General features: G+C 38.3%; 1 protein-coding gene across 3 annotated transcripts in view; it reads right to left on the bottom strand.

Moving 5' to 3' along the window:
- Nucleotides 1-1,710: 1,710 nt before the first annotated feature.
- HORMAD2 (HORMA domain containing 2) overlaps nucleotides 1,711-23,782 on the bottom strand; it is a 97,951-nt gene continuing 75,879 nt past the window's right edge. For 2 of the 3 annotated variants that reach the window (XM_033233194.1, XM_033233195.1), the window contains exon 11: nucleotides 1,711-2,732. In XM_033233194.1, coding sequence (XP_033089085.1) covers nucleotides 2,628-2,732 — 105 coding nt within the window. In that variant the 3' untranslated portion in view covers nucleotides 1,711-2,627. Of the gene's footprint in view, nucleotides 2,733-2,848; nucleotides 2,979-23,782 lie in introns of all 3 variants that reach the window. The other variant, XR_004442367.1, reaches the window with a different exon arrangement.

The raw sequence follows: 23,782 nt of genomic DNA, 5'->3' as shown, positions 1-23,782 counted from the left end.
CTGATGAACCAAGCACAGTCAGGGTGAGGGAATGACTGGTCTAGAACAGCTCAGGCATCCCAGCATGGGGCCTATTTTCATTCTTTTCACTAAAGTGTCAGCTCCTTGATGCACTTGTGTTTATTCATCCCATTACAATTAAGAACCAAAATGAATAGACTAGAAAAAATATTTCTTTCCCTCTAATAAATCATTCAGTAGATAGAACTGAATATACTCCAATATTGATAGCTGGTTGCATATTTGAGCTCTGCTGTGTAAAATCAGATAGTTCACGTTTTCACAGTTCTCAGATTCTCTTGATAACAGATCTCCTTCCCTGTGTGCCCAGCCAAAGGCACAGGCCCAGAAACTTCTCTGTTGTCTCACATACACACTGCCTCAGAAACACAGAGTCCACCTACTGGCAGTGAGAAAGACTGTTCAGATGGGGAAAGAGGTGTTAATAGAGATAATAAAATCACTATAGAAATTTTCTAGATAGATTCATATTTAAGACTTTGATTTAAAGGATCTGTCAACCTTAGGCTAAGTTTACGATAATCACAAATATAGATTATGAGCTCAATTTCCCTTGAAGCAAAATAGTTCCTTTTGAAATCCAGATTAACTACTCAGTAGTGCTAATTTGCTTTGAGAGTCATTTATAGAGTTTTTGTGAAGCTCCTCTGTGTTCAAATACCTGCAGTGAAGACAAGCCCACTAATTCACAAGGTAGCCCATTTCAAAATTTTGACAACTGACAACTGTAGAGTTAAAAAGCTCCTCCTGGGCTGGGTGTGGTGGTCCATGCCTGTAATCCTAGCACTTTGGGAGGCTGAGGTGGGTGGATTACTTGAAGTCAGGAGTTCGAGACCAGCCTGGGCAACATGGCGAAACCCCATGTCTACAAAAGATACAAAAATCAGCCAGGCATGGTGGCACATGCTTGTAGTCCCAGCCAGTCCAGAGGCTGAGGTGGGAGGATCACTTGAGCCTGGGAGGTCAATGTTGCAGTGAGCCGAGATCATGCCGGGAAAAAAAAAAAAAAGCTCCTCCTTACAAATTGATCTCCTATAGCCTTTATCAATTTGCTCTTAGACCTTCTCTCTGGAGAGACACAAACCTAATTCCTCTACTAGACAGCTAATCTCTTTATGTGATTCTCTTAAAAGAAATGACAGTGACTCAGTCTACAATTCTATCAAGGATATAATAAATCCAATACCTTTCCCCTCCTTCTTTTAGTGGTAGAGCAGGCTTTCATGAGTCCACTTAGTACACTAAAAGAAGGGGAAATGCTCCTCCTCGTTGGCAGGCCCCAGTGCTACAGTCCAATTTAAGACCCTAGTTTGGTAGGCTGCCCTAGATAGTCAGGAATGGCTGAGAGTCTGGCGTCTGGCAAGGGGCAGTGCTGAACAGGCAGGTTCCCTGGGATCTTCCTACAGAGATTCACCTTAGTCTGGGTCAGAGGTCACTGGTTCTTCATTTTTTGTGTGTGTCTGTGTGTGTGTCTGTGTGTGTGTGTGTTAGAATCTGGAGAGTTTTCCACAGTGCCTGAACCTGAGAGTTTGATTTAGTAGAAATGAGGCAGGCCTAGTAATCCATATTTTAGTAAGCACTCCAGTTATTGATGTTCTCACTACACTTTACATTTGGAGAAATACTGATGGTAGCAAAGAAACTTTTCCTTTCTGTGTGAAAAAAGATGAGCAAAAAAAAAAAAAAAAGTCTTGTATTTTCATTTTATTTAACCATAAGTCACACACTGAACATTTAACTTATTGGTCCTATCCATTTAAATTAAATTACTAAACCTCATTTTATAAGTTACTAAATCTCATGTTATATAAATAATAGAAATAACACTTTAAGTCATTTATTGTTCAGCTCATACTAATCATCAATTAAATCTATCCAAATTCTTCCAGGACAAGGAGGGAACTAATAGCATCATTTGCAGGTTACAGACTGATAAACTGAAGTGCTTGTTGGGAAATATTCAATATAGGTCTTAAGAAGAGAGCCAGGCTCCCGAATTGCAGCATGTTCCCTGTTTTGGAATGGCTAACAGAACAGGGCCTGGGGCCATAGTTGAGGGAGGGCACATTTTGGTCCCACAATTAGCTGATCAACCTTGTGACTGAGGTTAACACATAAATCACACCTGGATAAGCACCTCCACATGCATCCTATGCAACTCTGTGGGAATTTTTAGTACAGCTAGAAAGGGATTCCAGTATACAGGTTACAACAAGTCAAAACATTTCACAGTAGCCTAAATACCTGAAGAGTTTAATTATGCAAAAAAAAAAAAAAATCCTTCTTTCCATTGAGAACAACAGCTTCTTTCCAAAATAACTGCTGTGGTTCTTTTACAAATATAACATAAAAGGTGCCTCATCTCTAACCCAGCTTTGAAGTAATGCTATCCAGAGGCAGCCCTACTGACCCTCTTTCCTTGTGGCAAAGTGGACTCATGTCCTACCTCGCCAGTAATTTAGCACTTACTAACCGACAAAAAAATTGAGCAAACAATTTAGAGAAAGGTTTTGGTAACAGGAATTTACTTTCCTGCTAAGACAGTTTATGCATGTTTTTACAAAATAAACTTAATTTAAAATAAATGTAGAAAGAGTATTTAGCTTTCATTTTCTGTTAGGGATGAAGACCTTCACTGGTTCACTGACCTTCCTCTTCTTCCTGGAGTACTCAGAACTTTGCTGACTGCACACAAAATTCATTCTTTGAATCTGTGAGAATCACCAGAGAGAGGCACAATTCAGCAGAGATTTTGACATCTGCACAAGACATATATAAGACAGGTAGACCAAGCATTAATCCCTCAAGCTGCATAACGGATCCAAACCTGCTTTCCTGTGGGCTGGTTTGGCCCTGCACAGAGGCCCTGCTGCCAGTATCAGAGTCTGGTATTCCAAGTTTCAGGAGCTGAGGTCCCTTGGAGGCAGCCAGTTTCTGAGACAGTTTCTTGGCTCTCTCTAGTGAATTCAACACATCCAAGTCTTGAGAGAAGGCTTGTTAAGGTGTGGGGCCAACAAGAAGCAATTAAGGTTTAGGAGAGATCTGGGGCACTGACTGCTTTAGAGGCAAATGTAATTTAAGTCCCAATTTCAGGTAGCAGAGACATACTGCCTTGTCTTTTCTATCGTATGTTCAGAATAATGAATTAAGAAGAAACATAACCTTTCTTTTTTTTTTTTTTTTGAGGCGGAGTCTCGCTCTGTCGCCCAGGCTGGAGTGCAGTGGCCGGATCTCAGCTCACTGCAAGCTCCGCCTCCCGGGTTTACGCCATTCTCCTGCCTCAGCCTCCCGAGTAGCTGGGACTACAGGCGCCGCCATCTCGCCCGGCTAGTTTTTGTGTTTTTAGTAGAGACGGGGTTTCACCGTGTTAGCCAGGATGGTCTCGATCTCCTGACCTTGTGATCCGCCCGTCTCGGCCTCCCAAAGTGCTGGGATTACAGGCTTGAGCCACCGCGCCCGGCAGAAACATAACCTTTCTACTGAGGCGTATGTTAGTGATGAAAGGGAAGTTGGTCAGTGAAACATTATAGATATGTATTTTGCCATTGAGTTTGGCTTTGGTAAAGATTTTAGAACTTATTTTTGCTTAACCGGGTGAACAATTAGATATATTATAATTTGCCAAACAATCCCTAATGCGTGAAATTTCAAGAAACACATAGAGGACATTTATATATTTTCCAGCCACTAGATGGGAGGAAAAGGTTTTTCCATGTCCTATGTTTTTCACTTGTGAGAATATATAGTAGAGGTTCCAAAATTACCCCTTTTGTCCTTTGTAGGAGAGGAATGTTATTATTACTGATACGTTATTATAACAAAATAGTGGAAGTGCCAATAAAACATTTAAGTGCCATTTAGGAACAAAGATTGGGTATCAAAATGGCTAACTTAAGCACTAATTCATCATTTAGTTTTATAAAGCAGTTGAATTTCTGATCTCAGAAACCACAAATTCCTTTTGGCTTATACTAAGACAGTAGCTATGCAAACTCTGAGAAAATATATAGAGCAGCCCGTCAAATAACTCGTTTACTTACATGTAAAAATTTGAAATGGCCTGCTCTAAAGGAAAGGAAATAGCAACATAAAAACTGAAAGCACAAAAACCAAGTTGTTATCTAGGAGATGAATTTGTTATGGTTTGACTGTAGGAAAAAGTATCTGGGAAAAGTTAGCTAGATATGTTGCTTGGCCATGCTTTCCATTCAAACCAAGCTATCCTCACTTCTATCAAATCTGGGTACACATGAAAGAAGAGAAGATGAGTGGACAAATTCTCAACTGACCAGTTGACCTGATGGTTTAATAGTTTTGTTCTCTTTTTCTTCCATTGTTCAAATAAATCAAAGTTTAATTATGAGTTGCAGAACTGTAATTTTATTGCAGTGAGTCAAAATATCTTCAATATTTCAAGGTAATAGTGAGGCCTGGGAACTCTCAATGGTTTATAGAAAATTAGTGGGCTGAAAAACAAGTATGTTATCAGCCAGGGGACACTTCTTAACATAGACAAATAATATATACAAACTATATAAACCAACAAATTTATCCACACAAAGGAACATTTGAGAAACATTTTTCAGATGTAGTCCAGCTGGCTGAGTTTGTGTACTTGACGCCAAAACCAACAAGTCAAGCAAAGGGCCAGTAATTAGGCAGACTAGAAAGATTATCTGGATGATCTGAACATCAGATGATCATCAAATGACTTCTAATACATTTCATATTGTATTTTAAACATACAGCTTATGTGTTTCTCTTTTAATTATTAAGTGTTTCTTGATGCAGATTAACAAGAGGCTACTATGATCTGTTTACCAATAGAGCCTCAGGAGTAGAGTATCCACATATGTATCTGAAAAAAAGCCCTGAAGATATGCTTTCTGGATATGATGTTGCCCTACTTTCCATCTTTGGTTTAGTAACATATTCTCCATTTAGGAAGTCAAAAAGTAGGCTTTGCCTTAAGCACAAGTAGGATAGCCAGCTGATTTAGTAGCAGTATTTGGGAAGTTCTAGAAGGGATCCCTTCTTCTAAATGACTCTTTTTAATCACTTATTCCTTTATTCACTCCCTTTAAAAACGCTTGTTACTTGAATGTTCTCCCAAAGTTCTGTCTTTGGCTGTCTTTCTCCTTACTCTCCACACCCTCCCTGAGTGATCTCATCCGCTTTTAGGAATCAATTACCAGTCATAAGCAAAGACCCCCACATTTTTGTTTACAGCCTAGATCTTCCTTCTGAACTTCAGATCTATGTGTGTATCCAACTGCCAACTAAAAGACTCTACATGGGTATTCCAAAGAAAACTCAAGTGCAGTCTGTCCAAATTGGAATTCATCATCTGCTTCTCTAAGCCTGTTTCCAATCTTTGTTCTCACTCACCCAAGGTGTCCAAGTTAAAAATCAGAGAATCATCCATGAGTACTCCATCATTCTCATGCTAGCATCTAATTAATCACTAATTCCTTTTGATCCTACCACCTTAATAGCTCTCAAATCCATCCACTGTCCTCTATTCCCATTACTTCTTTAGTGCAGGCAAACATCATCTCTCCCAATCACTGGACCCTACTCCCACTAGGACTGCTTCTCCAGTCCATTCTCCAACCTGGAGCACAAGTTGTCTCATATGCAGATCTGACCACATCGCTCTTCTGCTTCATCAATCATCCATTAATAACTTCCCATGGACCTCAGAATAAAGTCTAGGTGCTTTATGGCCTTGGCCTATTTCTGCAGCTCCATCTTCCCCCACACTTAACCACTTGCAGTTCTAATGGGCCCTGCTTGCCCCACTCTGGACTTTACCTTTAATACCCACACCCATGCTTTGCTCCTCTCTTCTTCATTTGGCCCAGGGGCAGCTCCATAGTTTCTTCTGCCTGCTGGGCTTCCCTGACACCCCCACGGCTGTGTTCTTTTATTACCCCTTTTGTAGCATTTACTATGCAGTATTATCAGGCCTACTTACTAGTTTTCCCATCCAGAGTGTAAACTCCTTGAGGTTAGTGCCATTTTTTTTTTTTTTTCCTTTTTGAAATGGAGTCTTACTCTGTCACTCAGGCTAGAGTATAGTGGTGCAATCTCGGCTCACTGCAACCTCCATCTCCCAGGTTCGAGCAATTTTCATGCCTCAGCCTCCCAAGCTGGGATTACAGGCACCCGCCACCATGCCCAGCTATTTTTGTATTTTTATTAGAGACAGGATTTTACCATATTGGACAGGCTAGTCTCAAACTCCTGACCTCAGGTGATCCGCATGCCTTGGCCTCCCAAAGTGCTGGGATTACAGGCATAAGCCACTGCGCCCAGCCCCAATATTTGCATCATCTTTGTATTCTCAGTTCCTGGCATCTGGTAGAGCTCTTTAATTATTGGCTGAATGAATGAACACATAAATGAAACTGATTTTAAGCCAGGCCATGAGCTGGGCACTAAAAACATATCTCTAGTAATACAAAGATCAATGAGACATAGATGGTTTCCCAGAATTGAGCCTTGTAAAGGAGAGACATTAAGTACACAATTACAATATAATGCAATACAATGTAATGCCAAAATAGACATTTGGCAATTCATTCAGCAGTTATTTATTGAGTGTCAGCTATGTGCATAGACTCTTCTAGGTTTTTGGGACATATCAGTGAACAAAAGAGATAAAAATTCCTGCCCCATGAATTTTACAATCTGGCCATGTTACTTTCCAATGGCATCCATTGCTTTTAGGACAAAGTCCAAAAATGGCCTTTCATACCCTAGACCTAGTTCTTCACATTTTCAGGGGAGGGCAAGTGTCACAGACCCTGATGAAAGCTATGCACTCTCTCCTCAGAAAAATGCTCACACCTCCACTCACTAATCTACTTTGGCAGTCTGTTTGAGGGGCTACTAGACCCCCTGAGTACTTCTCAGTTAGAGTTATGACTCCTCAGGCCCTGGCTTTGCCTAGTCTCATACCTTGCTTCTCATACCTTGCTTCCTCTTGATTCTAAACCTTTGCACATGATGTTCCTTCTGCCTAAAATGTTCTTTACCCTCCACTGCCCTCCCTTTTTGCCTAGTTGATTCCTACTAATTCTTCAGATCTCAGATAAAAAAAAAATATTTCCTCAGAGAAAATCCCATCCCAAATAAGTTAGGTCTCCCAATCATAGAACTATGTAGAGTTCTAGGAGATTAGGAACATGCATGTCTTGGTTACATTTGTATCACTAACATCTAGCAAATGCCTTGACATAGTAAAAGCTCAATAAATACTTTCTGATGAATGAATTTTCAAAGAGCACTCTGCCTGCAGTGTAGAAATGTATTGGAGACATCAAGCAGATACAGATGACGAGTCTGTTATAGTGGTAGACAAATGGTAACTTGCGTGGCAGTGGAGATAGAGAAAAGTTAAAATTGAGAGATATATTTGGGAGGTGGAGTCAGAAGGATGGCCAATTGGATATCATGGTAAGAGAGAGATAGATGGGTCAATAATAACTTCCCTGTTTCTAGTTTGGTTAACTGCATGGATGGAGGTGCTGTTCTCTCAGGTTGAGAAGAATGGGAGTTTTGAACCTGTTGAGTTTGGAGTGCCTACGAAACCTCCACATGGACATGTTGAATTGGTGGCTATATGTAGAAGTCTGAAGTTCAGGAAAGAGGTCTGGGTTGGAGATGTAAATTTGAAAGTCATAAGCATAAGGAGGATAATTAATGCCATGGGTGTGGGAGAGTTTGCTTATTGAAAGATCAGAGTGTGGGAAGGGAAAGAGATCAGGACATAGCCTAAGGAAATCCAACATTTAGAGATTAGTTAGAGGATGAGCCAACAAAGGAGACTGAGAAAGAGAGAGATAAAAGAAGATTAGCAGACCGTAATGTTGAGAAAGCCAGGGGAAGGGGGTTTTAAGGAGAGGGAGTGGAAAAATTAAAAGATGGTGGTCAATAGTGTCAGGTGTTGCTGAGAGGGCAAGGAAGATGAGGACTCAAATATGTCCACTTGATTTCACCACATGGGGTTTACTGAGTGCATTAGATTGGTGAGGATGGAAGTCACTTTGAAGTCATGTGAAGAGTGAATAAAAGATTAAAGAAATTGAGACAAGTACACAAAGTTTTATAGAAGTCAAGAGGGAGTGACCAACTCAGGCTTGGGAATTTAGAGAAGGCTCCTTAGAAGAGAGACATTGAGCTGGGTATTGAAGGAAGAGCAGCAGTTCACCAGACTGGAAATGGTGGTGGGAGCAAGGGGAGGTTATTCTAGGCAGAAAGTTCAATATGTTTAAAGACAACGAAACATGAAAAGACATGGAAAATATATGAGATGGTGGGAAATGTCCCTTTATTAGATTGACTCTTAGGGTTAGGTATTATGCATTCAACATACTCCTGTTAAAAATGCAAATTCCCCTGAAATTTTTACTCAATATGATATTAGTGTAAGTGAATTTACCAAGTGGTCTCCAAGTGTCAGCCTACTAAAAGCAGAACCTCACAGGCTTTGGAAAAAGGACAGATATGTTGTGACACAGAAAGGGCACTTCAGGGCACAGTACTTGTTTTGTGTGAGGAGGTAGACCTGCACGGGGAACCAAGGGAGAGGACAGCCCCAGGCAGCCAGGAAATATGGTGAGTTTTGTGCCTGGGGTGAGTGTAGTGAATTTTGCTCACTTCAAAATTATTTTTCAAGTCAGATCTGGCAAAATGTTTTCTCTTGAGAAAACCAGTCCTCACCAGTATAAATTTGTAGTTAAGTTTATGTCTAGAATCTTTGGATTTGGCAGTTTCCAGATCAAAGACTTCTATGGTTCAAAGGATCTATGTCCCTAAAAGTCAGTTATACCACTGATGTTTTGATTCACTTAACATTTATATTTTTGGCACAATGAAAGGGAGATCAACAGTAATTATAAAATAAATGCCGTTAATATAAATGCAGTTTATGCTAACATTGTGATGAATAAGCAGTAAGAAAGCAAATGCTTTGAGAGAATACTTACCTTCAACACCAGTAGAGCTGTAAGCTTTCTTGATATGTTGGTACAGTAAAGGAAAGAAAGGAGTAAAACATGACAAGAATTATCCAAGTTTGTGGTAATGCCATTGACCAAGGTTACAAATAGAAGAAGTTGATGGAGTGGGAGGTGGGAACATGGTGGGGAAGATAGATAGAGAAATAATTGACTCTGTTTATAAGATTCTGAATTGGATGTGAGATATCCAAATGAAGATGTTCACCAGGCATTGACTATGTGAGCTGGATCTAAGGATGGAGGAAATCACATCAAGAGCACACTGGGAAATGTCTCATGTTTTACTGGGACTTGTGAGGGGTTTGCCCATTCAATTAATTTCTTATCTTCTGCAGTTTGTGACCAGAGTTCTGGACCATGACTATCTCTATTTAGGAGGTAAATGTGTATTCTTCTTAGGCTCATAATCAGATATTTCCATTTTTCTCCAAAAGTTATAATATAAGTTCTCCCTTACCCCCTTCTCTAAGGTATCATATGACTTTAAAAGTTTTATAATTAATTCATTTATTTGACAAATGTTTTTTGAGCACCTTCTCTGTGCCAGACATTGTGTTAAACACTAAAGATACAAAGCTGATCAAGACACTTCATGTCCTCAAAGAAGGCCTGGTACGGGGAAACAAACAGGTTACAGAGGAAATGACAGAGTCATGTATAGGGTACAGCAGGGGTTCCAAAAAGATCTTATCAGTTCTTTCTGAGGAGGCCTGGCAAGGCTTCAAAGGGGATATGAAGCTTGAACTAAGTAATGCAAGATGAGCAGACATTCACCAGGCAAACAGCATTACGAAATGGGGTTGCAAATAACATATTTTAGACAGAAGGAGCACAGGTACAGGGATATAAAGCAGGATACCTCTGGGGAATTGGGTATAGTTCATGGGGCTAACAGGAAGGGTGTGGGAGTGGTGGGCTAGGTCAGACAATGTCATTGTTTAAAGTTTGGACTTTGTAACGGGAGTTTGTAATGGAATACCCCAAAGAGTTCCAAGAGTAGGTCTGTTTTAGAAAGATCCCTATGGCAGCAGTGTGAAGGGTGGTTTGAAGAGGAGTAAGATGAGAAGCAATGAGGCTACTTCAGAAAAGGAATGATCTGAGCAAGACCAAAAGCCACAGTAAAGTTAGAGGGAGAATATTAAAAGGATAAAGGGCTCAGCAGAGACAGAATGAGTGCCTGAACCTGAGCCCTACCATGACTTGATCATTAATTGGAATAAGCACAGGTATAGTAAAGGAAAGAAAGGAGTAAAACATGACAAAAATTACCCAAGTTTCTGGTAATGCCAGTGACCAAGATGGGAAATAGAAGTTGAGGGAGTACGAGGTAAGAACATGGTATGAAGGATGGATGAAGAAACAACTGACTCTGTTTTCCAGATTCTGAGTTGGAATGAGATATCCAAATGAAGACGTCCACCAGGCATTGACTATGTGACCTGGAGCTAAGGATGAAGGAAATTGCATCAAGGGCATATATCAAAAGAAGTATTCACTTGGGACAAAAGAAAGAATATTACTTCTTCTGAGGTCCAAAGGAATGAGGTAAAGTGGATACCGATATAGGTAAACATTTAAATATGAGAGCAAAAAGTTGAATGATTTATGTTTGATGACCTTAATTATTTCTATGAAGTAGAGTTTAGGTCATCTGCCTAGAAAGGGAGTAAACTGGTGTTGGGTGGCACTTAAAACACTTAAGTGGTAAAAGTATAAAATGGTCATTTGGACAATGGGAAAAGCAGTTGATCACAGATTTGTAAAAATAATGTAGACTTTTACTTAGGATCCCGATAGCTTTAAGACCTTCAAATTAAACATTTGAATGCTTACAACAGACTATATACTAAAAAATTCCATATGTTATGTCATTTATTCCTCACAATAACTGTGTGTGATGGGAGGGGGAGTGTTTATTCCTCTTGTACAGATGTAGAAACTGAAGCTCAGAGAAGTGAAATGACTTATCCAGTTCACACATTTAGTAAGTGCAAGTTTTGAACCAGGTCTCCTGATTTCAAGTTTAGTGCTCCTTAAAATTTGTTTCTTCAACCCAAAGGGGAAAACAAGGTAAGAAATTATAGAATAGTCTATAAGAATTCTTTGTAGTATCCTTAAGCTTCTATTTGGGGTTGATCTTTCCTTGGGCACAGCCTATTGGGACTTCAAACTAAACAAAACCAAAGTCAAATTTATTGTTTTTCCTTTGTAACCAATTTTTCCTCATGACTCTACAATTTCTGTAAATCATCATTTCCCAGTCATCAAAGGTGGAAAACAGTCACCTCAGATTCATCCCGTGTTTCCTAATGCCTACACAGTGTTCTTGTAATGAGTAAATGGAATAGCACAGATAGAGCACTCGGTATAACCTCTCACATGTGCAAGTCATTCAGTGACTGACAGTTATCATAATTCCTACTGCCACAGGAATCCCCAGCTCCAGGCAAATTGGATTGTGGTACGCTGAAAAACAGGCCCTAAAAGATGTCCATGTCCTAAATTCTGGAGCCTGTGAATGTGACCTTACATGGCAAAAATATAAAAGGGGGGCATCTCGACAGATGTAATAAAGGATCTTGAAATGGAGAGTGCTTCTTAATTACCCAGGTGGACCCTAAATGTAATCATATGTATCCTTGTAAGACAGAGGCAGTGGAAGATGTGAACACAGGCAGAAGAGAAGACAATGTGACAATAGGGTCAGAGACTATTGTGACCAGGAATGCCAGCAGCTACTAGAAGCTGGATGAGGCAAAGAATAGAACTTCTCTTAGAGCACCAGAGGGAGTATGGCTCTGCTGACATCTTGATTTCAGGCCACTGATATTGCTTTTGGACTTCTGGCCTCTAGAATTGTGAGAGAGAATACATTTTTGTTGTTTTAAACCACCAGACTTGTAATTTATTACAGCAACCAAGGGAACTAATCCTCCAAACATACCACATTCTTTTCCCTCTTCTCTATTTCCTCTAGATTTAAGAAAACAGAAATCTTGCATTACTTTCTTTCTTTTAAATTTTGAATAATTCCTTCAAGGCCAATGTCTAACAGTACTTCATCCACAAACCCTCTCTTGCTCCTTTAATCTGACATGAACTTTCTTTCTAATGAATATCCACACTACATTTTTGTAACTGAATGTTTCTGACAACATAAATATTTGTAAACAAATTGCCCTATACCTGGGATTGGATTTTTATTTAGGAATTCATGTGTATTAATTTTATGGCCTTTTGCCTCTCTGCAATGCTTTACACAACGTCTTTCACACAGTAGGTATCAATAATTCTTTGCTACACTACCTCTACTACTTACAAAAGTGTTCAGTTACACAGTTATTCATATATTCAAAAGCCGTACTGTCTAATATGATAGCTATTAGCTACATGTGGCCATTTATATTTAAATTAATCAAAATGAAATAAAACTTAAAATTTACTTCCTCAGTTGCATTAGCCACATTTCTGGTGCTCAATAGCCACATGTGGTGAGTGGCTACCTATTTGACATCACAGATACAGAACATTTTTCTTATTACGGAAAATTCTATTGGACAGAGCTATTCTACATGACAATCTTGAATATTATACAAGTAAATAGAAATTTTCTTAGGGATTATGGTGATAATAGGAATATAGATACTAGAAATAATGTTTCTTCAAAACACGAAGGCATATTATTATAAAAATGTTGTTTCCCAAGATTAATTCATCAAATAAAAGTAATCTCAATAAAAATTCCAATAATATGTCTGTTGGAATTTGTTAGGCTGATTCTAATAGTCATCTGAAAGAGAAAATATGTGGGAAAACCTTAAAAAGAAGAATAATGAAAAGAAGAATAATGAGGGGAATAATAATAATAAAGAGAATAAAGAAAAAGAAGGATAATGAAGAATAAAGAAAAAGAATAATAATAAATATAAAGGGAATAAAGAAAAAGAAGAATAATGAGGGGAAACAGTTACCCTTCCAGATATTAAAAGCTACTATAAAATCAAGGTAATTAAAAATTATATCACAAGAGTAGATATATGGATCAGTGAAATAGAAGAGAAAACCTAAACACAAGCCTATGCTTTGGTTTGTGAAAAAGGTGGCATTTCAATTAGCAGGGAAAGGGCAGATTATTCAGGTGGTATGAATAAAATGGGAAAAAGTTATCATACTGGGGGAAATATCCCAGCTAACTTAAGGAAACAAATGTATAAACCCAAACTACAAATCTAGTAAAACAAAATATAGAAAACATTATGTATAACTTTAGCATTGGGAAGACCCTCTTAAGTAACATATAAAATGTATAAAATGGGGGGGGATAGCATTAGGAGATATACCTAATGTAAATGACGAGTTAATGGGTGCAGCACACCAACATGGCACAGGTATACAAATGTAACAAACCTGCACGTTGTGCACATGTACCCTAGAACTTAAAGTATAATAATAATTTTTAAAAAGTAAAAAAATAAAATAAAATGATGAGACCATGGAAAGGCATCTGCATTCATAGACTGAAAGACAATATGGTTAAGATGTCAATACTACCCAAAGCAATCTACAGACTCAACACAATCTTTGTCAAAATCCCAATAACATTTTTTGCAGAGATAGAAAAACCCATTCTAAAATTTATATGGGATCTCAAGGATCTCCAAATGGCCAAAACAATCTTGAATAAGAAAAACAAAGTTAGAGGACTCACAGTTCCTGATTTCAAAGCTTACTACAAACCTACAGTAATCAAAACAGTGCGGTACTGGCATAAAGACAGGCATATAGACCAATGAAGTAGAGTAAAGAGCCCAGAAATAAACCTTCATGTATATGGTCAAATGATTTTCAACAAATGTGCCAAGAACATTCAATGAGGAAAGATAGTCTTTTCAACAAATGCTGTTAAGAAAATGGAATATCCATATGCAAAAGAATGAAGTTGGACCTTTATCTTAGATCATTCACAAAAGTTAACTCAGAAAGGATCAAAGACCTAAACTTAAGAGCCAAAACTATAAAACCCTTAGAAGAAAACATAGGGAAAACCTTTGTAACATTGGCATTAACAAGGATTTCTTAGATATGACACAAAAAACAAAGGCAAAAGAAAAAACAGGTAAATTGGACTTCAAAATTGAAAACTTTTGTGCATCAAAGAATGCTATTATCAAGAAGGCAACCCATGGAATGAGAGAAAATGTTTGCAAATCATATATCTGATAACGGATTAATGTCCAAAATATATAAAGCATTCCTACAACTCAACAACAACAAAACAATTTTAGTGGGTATGGTGGGTGATTTTAGTGGGTATGATTTTAGTGGGTATGGTGGCTCACACTTGTAATTGCAGCTATTCAGGAGGCTGAGGCAGGAGGATCGCCTGAGCCCAGGAGTTTGAGACCAGCCTGGGCAACATAGTGAGACCCTGTCTCTTAAAATACAAACAAACAAAAAAACAAGCAAAATCCTGAGTTTAAGATGGGCAAAAGACTTGAAGAGACATTTCTCTAAATAAGATATGCAATTAGTCAATAGGCACATGAAAAGATGCTCAATATCACTATCATCAGAGATGCAAATTAAAGCCACAAAGATATACCACTTCATACTCATTATAATAGTTATTATTAAAAAAAAAACAAACCCAGAAAATGACAAGTTGGGGATGATGTGGAGAAACTGGAACACTTGTGCATTGCTGGTAGAAATGTTAAATGGTGCAGCTGCTATGGAAAATAGTAGGGCAATTCTTCAAAAAATTAAAAATAGAATTACCATACTATCCAGCAATTCCACTGCTGGGTACATACCCAAAAAGACTGAAAGCAGGAACCTGAACAAGTATTTGTACACCCGTGTTCATAGCAGCGTTATTCACAATAGCCAAAAGGTAGAAACAACCCACCTGTCCATCAATAGATGAACGGATAAACAAAATATGGTATATACATACAATGGAAGATTATTCAGCTTTAAAAGGAAGGATATTCTGATACATGCTCAAACATGGATAAACCTTGAGGACATTATGCTAAGTGAAATAAGCCAGTCATAAAAGAGCAAATATTATATATTGCACTTGTATAAGGTATATAGAGTAGTCAAATTCATAGAGACAGAAAATAGAATGATGATTGCCAGGTGCTATGGGGAGAGGGAGATGAGGAGTTATTGTTTAATGGGTATAGAGTTTCAGTTTGGGAAGATGAAAAAACTTCTGGAAATGGATAATGGTGACAGTTGCACAACAATGTGAATACACTTAATGCCACTGAACTGTACCCTTAAAAATTGTTAAAATGGCAACTTATATATTCTGTATATTTTACCACAATAAAAAATCAACACAAAAAGAAAAAGAGAAAAAGAGACAAAAAATAGTCAGCACATGGCCGGGCATGGTGGTTTATGCCTGTAATCCCAGAACTTTGCGAGGCGGAGGCAGGCAGATTAGTTGAGCCCAGTGGTTTGAGAACAGCCTGGGCAACATGGAGAAACCCCATCTCTACAAAAAATTTTAAAAATTAGCTGGGCGTGGTGGCACATGCCTGTAATCCCAGCTACTCAGGAGGCTGATGTGGCAGAAGATTGCTTGTACCCAGGAGGCAGAGGTTGAGGTGAGCCAAGATCATGCCACTGCACTGTGGCCTGGGCAACAGAGTGAGACCTTGTCTCAAAAAGAAACTAAAAAAGAAAAGAAAATCAGCACATGATTTATAAAAATAATGAAACCATAAAAAATAAGCATCTTTTCTTAGGTAATACAATCTTTGAACAGGACTATATTCAGATAATCAAAAACTTCAATTATCTTCTGGCTCCCTAGGTATCTATCCTAGAGAAATGCTTCCATATATGCACAAAGAGTCATGTTCAAGGACATTCCTGAAGCAATGTTCCTAAGAAAAAGTAAAAACTTAAATGTTCATCAATATCAAAAACTTGAAATAAACCTAGAACACTTTAATACTAAGGATTACTATGCCACAGTTAAAAAGAATGAGACTCATTTAAGTATACTGATAGGGAAAAATCTATAAGACATATGTTGAGTGAAAAAAGTAAGCTTAAAAAAAGGACAATATTATTGCATTTGTGATTTTAAGATGTCCACAAATCACCGGGCGTGGTGGCTTATGCCTATAATCCCAATACTTTGGGAGACGAAGGTGGGCAGATCACCTGAGGTCAGGACCCGCCTGGCCAACATGGTGAAACCCTGTCTCTACAAAAACATGAAAATTAGCCAGTCATGATGGTTGGTGCCTGTAATCCCAGGTACTCTAGAGGCTGAGGCAGGAGAATCGCTTGAACCCAGGAGGCAGAGGTTGCAGCGAGCTGAGATCGCGCCACTGCACTCCAGCCTGGGCGACAGAGCAAGATTCTGTATCAAAAAAAAAAAAAAAGATGTCCACAAATCAAATGTTTGCATGTATATACCTATATACAGTACTGCCTAATAGAAATAGAATGCAAGACACAATTACACACCAAATAAATAATTTTAAACTTGAACCATATTTTAAAAAATAAGAAGAAACTGATGAAATTAAAATTTAATATTTAATTTAACCCAATATATTAAAAACTATCATTTTAATATGTGAATATTAAAATGATGGAGATATTTTATGTTCTTTTTTTGCAGTACGTCCTCACACTCCAGCGTATATTTTATACCTACATCTCAGTTCAAACTAGCCACATTTCAAGTGCTCAATAGCTGCATGTGGCTAGTGGCTGCCATATTAAACAACATATCGTGTGTGTGTGTGTGTGTGTGTGTGTGTGTGTATTTTGAGACAGGGTCTCGCTCTGTCATCTAGGCTGGGTTGCAGTGGTGCCATCCATGGCTTACTGCCGCCTTGACCTCCCTGTCTCAGATAATCCTCCCACCTCAGCCTCCCGAGTACCTGGGACTACAGGCACACACCACTATGCCCAGCTAATTTTTGTATTTTTGGTAGAGACAGGCTTTCACCGTATTGCCCATGCTGGTCTCAAACTGCTGGACTCAAGTTATTGGCCCACCCCGACCTCTCAAAGTGCTGGGACTACAGATGTGAGCCACCATGCCCACCCTGTGTATGAATTTTAAATGTAACGGAAAAGGTATGGAATATCCTCATTGGCAGTTTTTGAACTATCTATGAGAATGTATTCACATGTAAATTGTATTAAATATAATCAAACTTAAATTAAAAATATGAAGTTTCATATCAATGTGTTTATTAATTGTTTAAATTGTGTTTTCTATTACTTGACATGGTTATAACAATCAACATGTTTATTACTTCAATCTCTTTTATCCCCTTTATTTCAAAGTGATAAAAAATGTCATTGTAAAAATCTTTTTACTTGCAATCTTGCTTTATTTGCAAAGGTAAAAAAGAACATTTTATAAAATAATGTTTATTTGGCTTTTAAAAATTATAAAATATTCTAAAATATTATTAAATGCTTTTCAATAGAAAAATGTCAGTTACTTTCTTACTTTCAAATGCCTGAGTAAATAATTATGAATTCTGTGGTAGTTAAAGGTGGATACATTAAATACATGAACACGCTCAAGCGCATACTTGAAGTAATTATAAAAATGAAAAAGTTGTTTCTTGGTTTATGGCATGAATAGAGGAAATTTACAGGCAATGACATGATGGTGTCATTAGATGTACTAAAGTTTGACATACGTTTGCTGATTCTTCAAAAAAGAGATGAACAGATAATAGATACAGAATTGGAAATGCAATACCCCGCTTCTCACAGACTTGCTATGTAGGTCATTTGCTTGAACATGAGCCTCTATAAGTGCTTTAGCAGGTGTTGAGAGGAACATAGCATAACTGTAAGTACAGAAATGACTATAGAGATAGGTCCCATAAAATATCAGAAAAAGACCACTTTGATATGAAAATTGTCTAAGAGGGAAGATCTCTATTGGTGCAATATCAAAACCTCAGGTCATAATTGCTTACTCTTGCTGGCAGGAAGGAGCGACCAAAGTAGACAACACTTAGGAACTCTGGTATCCCCAGTAAAGTTCCTCCATACAAGGCAGAGGCAGAGTTGCAGGATACAGTCACTAAGAAGTCACATTTTCCCTTTAAATTGACCCTAAATTCAATTGAAGAGAAATAGAAAATCCCTAAAGAGCAGTAGTTGAGTGTTTACAGAAAGGATAAGTTTTACATGAGGGGCACACACCTAAACTTAATTTTCATATTATTTATCCAGGAAATGATGAAACATTTTCAAAATTTCTAACACAAAATGAGAATAATCATACCTCTCCTCTTCCTGATCTAGCTTTGAAAAAATATATTCAAACACTTTGCTGTGATTAACAGAATTTTCTACAGCATCAATTTAGTTCAAGTATAGTTATTTAATTGCTTCCATTTATGTTAGTTTTATGTATCTGTTTCAACAGCTAATACATTTACATAATATGCAATTCAAAAGGTAATATAAAGGTATATAGTGAAACTCTCCCTGCTGTCCCAGAACCATTCAAGTCCCCTGCTAAAAGACAACCACTGTTACCAGTTTCTTTTACATCCTTGCAAAAACCATCTGTACTGTTGTCATTTCAAAATCAACTGCATCACTAAAAACTTAAAACTGGTATAAAATTCATGATATCACTCTCTTCAAGTTGTTTTATTAAATCTGGGCCAGGCCCGGCCACAGTAAGAGTAAATGAGGAAATGGAGGGTTGTGACCAAGACCCATCTGCAGCGCCACTCTTGCTCTTTTATGGAGGTGAGCTTTCTTCCCATTCCTCCAGTTATTCTCCCCATGTAGAGAATACATATTTTCCTCCTGACTAAAGAAAATGAAAGAAAACCAAAGAATGGAAAGGTAAAAGAGGAGGGCCAGGCAAACAGAAGATTCAAGGCACCATGCTAAGTGCTATGGTGATGATAAGGGCAGGGCACAGTGGCAGCAGAACAGCAGGGGTGGGCAGTAGAGTTCAAGGTAGTAAGGAACACAGATATGTAAACAACAAACTCTAACTAACATCCAACACAGGTAGGATGAAGTCAGGGCTAAATAAAGATACAAGCAGTAGGCTGTAAGAATGTGGATGGAAAAGAAGAATGGAGAGCGGGACTTCATAAATTAGCCCTGGGCTGGCTGAGCATGTCTGACAAGCTTCTTTTCAGAGTGCACACATTTTCCCTGACTCATGAAAACCTAGAGCTGGGAGAATGCCAGAGCAGTGTGCTGAAGCTCAGTTAGTAAGGAAGTCTTTTGGAACCAACATGGAGAGGAAAAAACTAAAGACCTTGTATATACACAAAAAAGTAGGAAAAATAATAAAAGCCCTCCTGCAGCTCACAACTGGTCTTCAGTAGTGAATCAGGAAAAAAAAAAAAAAAAAGAGCATTTTCAAAAGCTTTATTATTTACTTAAAATCAGGGCTGCCAGGTGTTGCTCAACCCCAGGGGGTGCCATTCACATTTCTGTCTATGTTTTAGGTATCCCTGGAATTATGCAGTGCACAATCAGCACAGTCAGTCATGCATGGCAACCCTGACAGGGCAAACATTCCATTTACAACTAACACTTTTTAAATTTACCTATCACTAAGTTTTTACTTGAAATACTGGGTATTCCTTTTGGCTAATATTTCCTATGAAAGATAAACCAAACATTTGGAATATACAAAGATGTTTTCTTAAAAACTCAAGGTTGTTAAGTATAAACTGCAGCAAAGCTATGCTACAGAATATGGCTAGATTATATACCTAAAGTATGACATAATATACATATTTTCCAACCTATAAAGATTTTCCATGATGTGGTAGGACTTCTCAGTTTCACATTAAGCACTATTTACTTAGAAATGTAGGGCTATTTCAAATCTAGCCGGGCCAGAGGGCAGAGTGGAACAGTATTATGGCAGGGCATATGGTACGTTTTTATTCTGAGGGCTTTCAAAATTTGATGATTAAAAGTTGAAACTCTCTGCCTTATTTTAGAAGAGCTTTTCTAATTTTTCCCCGTTGTCTCTCATTTCACTGGCATTATCTAATTCAGCAAAGCTACAGATGTCCACCAATTTAAAAAACATGACAGTAGTTCATATAAAAGAATTTTTAAATGAGATGTGAAACTGATTTTTGTGACTAAAGTTTTACCACTACAGGATCAGACGCGGTGGCTCATGCCTGTGATCCCAGCACTTTTGGAGGCCGAGTTGGGCAGATTGCTTGAGCTCAGGAGTTTGAGATCAACCTGGGCAACATGGTGAAACCCCATCTCTACCAAAAATACAAATATTAGCCAGGAGTGGTGGCGTGCACTGTAGTTCCAGCTCCTTGGAAGCCTGGGGTGGGAGGATCGCAGGAGCCCAGAGAGTCAAAGCCGCAGTGACCTGTGGATGGCATTCTAGCTTGCGTGACAGAGCAAGCCCCTGGAAAGAAAGAAAGAAAGAGAAAGAGAGAAGGGGAGGGAGAGAGAGAGAGAGACAGGCAGGAAGGGAGGGAGGGAGGCAGGGAGGGAGGGAAGGAAGGGAGGAAGGGAGGGAGGGAAGGAAGAGAGGGAAGGAGAGAGGGAGGGAGGGCAGGAGGGGAGGGGAGGGAGGAAGGAAGGAAGTAAAAGGAAAAGGAGAGGAAATTAAGAAAGAAAGAAAAAGAAAGAAAGTAAAAGAAAGAAAGAGAAAGAGCGAGCAAGCGAGCGAGCTATACCACTATAGTTCATAATTCCTGGTTTTAATAATCCTGATTAGGAAGGATCTAACCGAGTGAAATCAAGAAATATTTGTCATCCTTAGATATGGCTGTGTTTTATTCTCTTCTTTATGCTTTGTATAGTTGTTGATTATGTAGGAACCAAACTTTTAAGTTTTTTTTTTTTTAACTTTGTGGATATGAAGCTAACTCTTGGTGATTTTTAGAAGTTACCCACATTTTCCTCTTTTGTGGAAATATTTACACTGGGGATTTCCACTGAGAGAATTGAGGGAGCTCTTTTATTTTTATTTTTATTTTTTTTGGATGTAGCAACTGAGCCCATATTTCTATTAACACCTCTTTTTTTTTTCCTTTGCCCTACTCTAGGAGAGTGTTTATACACTTAAGAATTAAATCTAACAGGTTCACATAGAATATTACATGTGTATTAATATATGTAAAATAAGATCATGTGTTTGAAAATGTTTGGTACAATATCTGGTACATGTTAATAATTCAATACAAATTGGTTGTATTTAGTTGAACATTACTCAGTTTTGGTGAAAATGTGATTGCTATAAATGAAATGTGCTCTAAGCTGGCATGGTGAATTTTTTTAAAAAATCTAATTTCTTTTAGGTTATGAGAAGTATAAGGGATCTCTGAGTGATAAGTGAAATTACATATTCAATACCGAAGTCTTTTACTTCAAATTTCAGTTACAAACTTCTAGTGTTCCCATAAATGCAACAGTGGAAAATAAATATGCCTGAACATGCTTGACTTACAATGAAGAAGAAAAAGAGGATCATAGAAGCTAGAGACACTGAAAACTGAAATGCATACAAGCCAAGACATCCTCTTAAATCCCACCCAAGAAGCAATGAATAGCTTGAAAAAGTATTCGTCTGACTTTTTTTATGGTATAGTGCATAGACTAAGAACCAAGGGGCTGGGTTCCATCACCAACTTGCAAGTTTCCATCACTGTAAAAAAAAAAAAAAAAAAAAGGAGGGGGATAATATTTGCCATGTACCAAACAGGGATGCTTTGAGGATTAGTGACATAATGTCTGTAAAGAGGCTGGAGTTCCTTGGAAAAAAGACACTACATAAATATAAAGTAGTATTAATATTTAGGCTTAGTCCACAATGTGAGACCTGGTTTCTTCGGCTCATGAGGTCATCAGCAGTTTTGTAAAATGTGCTCAAACACCCACAGAGGAGCTTTGTTAGCCTCCCTGTAAGTGGACTGTAAAGCTAATCTGACCCACCTGGTTGGAGAAGTCACAGAGGCTGTTTTCCCTTTCGTGGTCCCCAAGAGGATACAGATGGAGAGTGCTGACTCCTAAAGGAGTAAGATGTGGCCAAGAGAGCACTTCAACAGCATCTAGGGCTTCCAAGGAATGTAGTGGGAGTTTGGGTATATTTTGGCTTAGAATTAAACAAAAGTCCAATAATAACATATCTTAATTTAGAAAAAAAGCTATATTTGCCTCTCAGACAATTTAGAGTAACAGTAGGAATGGAACTTCTTGGAATGGTTAGTTTATATCTTGAAGAGGTTTGGAGGCAAACTTGAATATTTTTGTCCTGGGAAAGTTGTAGTCTGCAGGCATTTAATCTGTCTGATGACAACGCCCTGACTCTTCGTCAGGGCTTTTATTGCCATGAAAAGATTATCAAGGACAATCTTGCAGAGGTTTTAGTTCTAAAGTTTCAAGGGACAATCAATTCAATGTAGACACTGCCTTGCAAAATCTTGTAGTATGACTGAATGACAGTAATGTTATTGTGACTAAATATTTGCATTTCTCAGTTTTAAAAGATATAATTAATTTTGATCCAAGGACCTCTGGCATCAGAAACTACCCTGTTCGAAATGTAAGGTTCATGAACTTATTAACCATTAGCACTCAATAGTGATTCTGAGACTGTGTCCATAATACCAAAGCATTTGAATAAAAGATGAAAAAATGTGAAGGAATCTTTCTTTTTTATCTGGTTGTTTCGTTTCTACATTCATTTAGGGTAGGTGTTCTTTCAAAAATGATTTGGCTCCTGGTCCACTGATTGCTATAGTATTTAAGGCAGATGGATACTAATAATATACACTTTTTTAGGTCAAAGGGAACAGAAATGTTATAGCCTTCTCAACTCATAGTGAAAGCTACACTAAGTAGGAAGCATTTTCTAAATAAAATATGGTCTCACTTCTTCCTTTTCCCAATCCTTGAGAAACAGCTCAATCCTAAAGCCAACGTCAGGTGGGGCAGAGCAAGCAAAGCATCCATATCAGAGCCTGTGCAGGGTGAGGAGGGCAACCATGTGGAGGGCGAGCATGACTTGGGGAGTCAGTGCTGAATGGAGTAAGGAGGGCATCACAAGTGTGGGTGACCCACAGTGGGAGTGCCAGAGTTAGAGCCTGAGCAGGGTAAGGAGGGCCATCTACATGGGGAAAAGGCCCAAGGCAGAGTGTCAAAGCTCGAGCCGGGTAGGAGGCAGTCTGGGGAGTAGAGTCAACAGTCCTAGAGGTGTAATATGGATGTCTATATGTAAGGTGGCAAAGATGGGAGTTTGGTTACATTTGAGGGAACTGATCAAATAAATAAGCTAATGACAACAGCAGCCAGTTCTCTCACTGATGGAGAAAAATTACAAATATAGAAAGTGATAAAGCTAGAATGAACTCTACAGTATTGGACTGGCATTGATGGTATGGGTGTGAAATCATGGGTTTTCATGTAGATATGTAAATATAGATGTGTGTGTGTGTGTGTGTGTACATACATATATTCTCTAGTTCTGTCCACTGACAGAAACCACATTGTGGCTATTAGAAGGAACCACTGAAAAACCAGGGATCCTTGAAGAAATGGCTGATTCCAGGACTGGAACAGGGAAAACACAAGACAAGTCTGGAACAGCTTGTGACAGGATGTAAGGAAGTACTTAATCAGAGGGGCATGTCAAAGAACATAGGAGCCAACTTGAAGAAGCTCCCACTGGCAAAATCTTAGAGAATATGAGCATCAAAATAAATAATGATAGTAAC

The sequence above is a fragment of the Trachypithecus francoisi genome, unplaced genomic scaffold, assembly GCF_009764315.1.
Source record: "Trachypithecus francoisi isolate TF-2019V2 unplaced genomic scaffold, Tfra_2.0 Lachesis_group14, whole genome shotgun sequence".
Classification (NCBI taxonomy): Eukaryota; Metazoa; Chordata; class Mammalia; order Primates; family Cercopithecidae; genus Trachypithecus; species Trachypithecus francoisi.
Note: the sequence above shows the minus strand (reverse complement) of the source record. Positions and strands in the feature narration are given on the sequence as shown.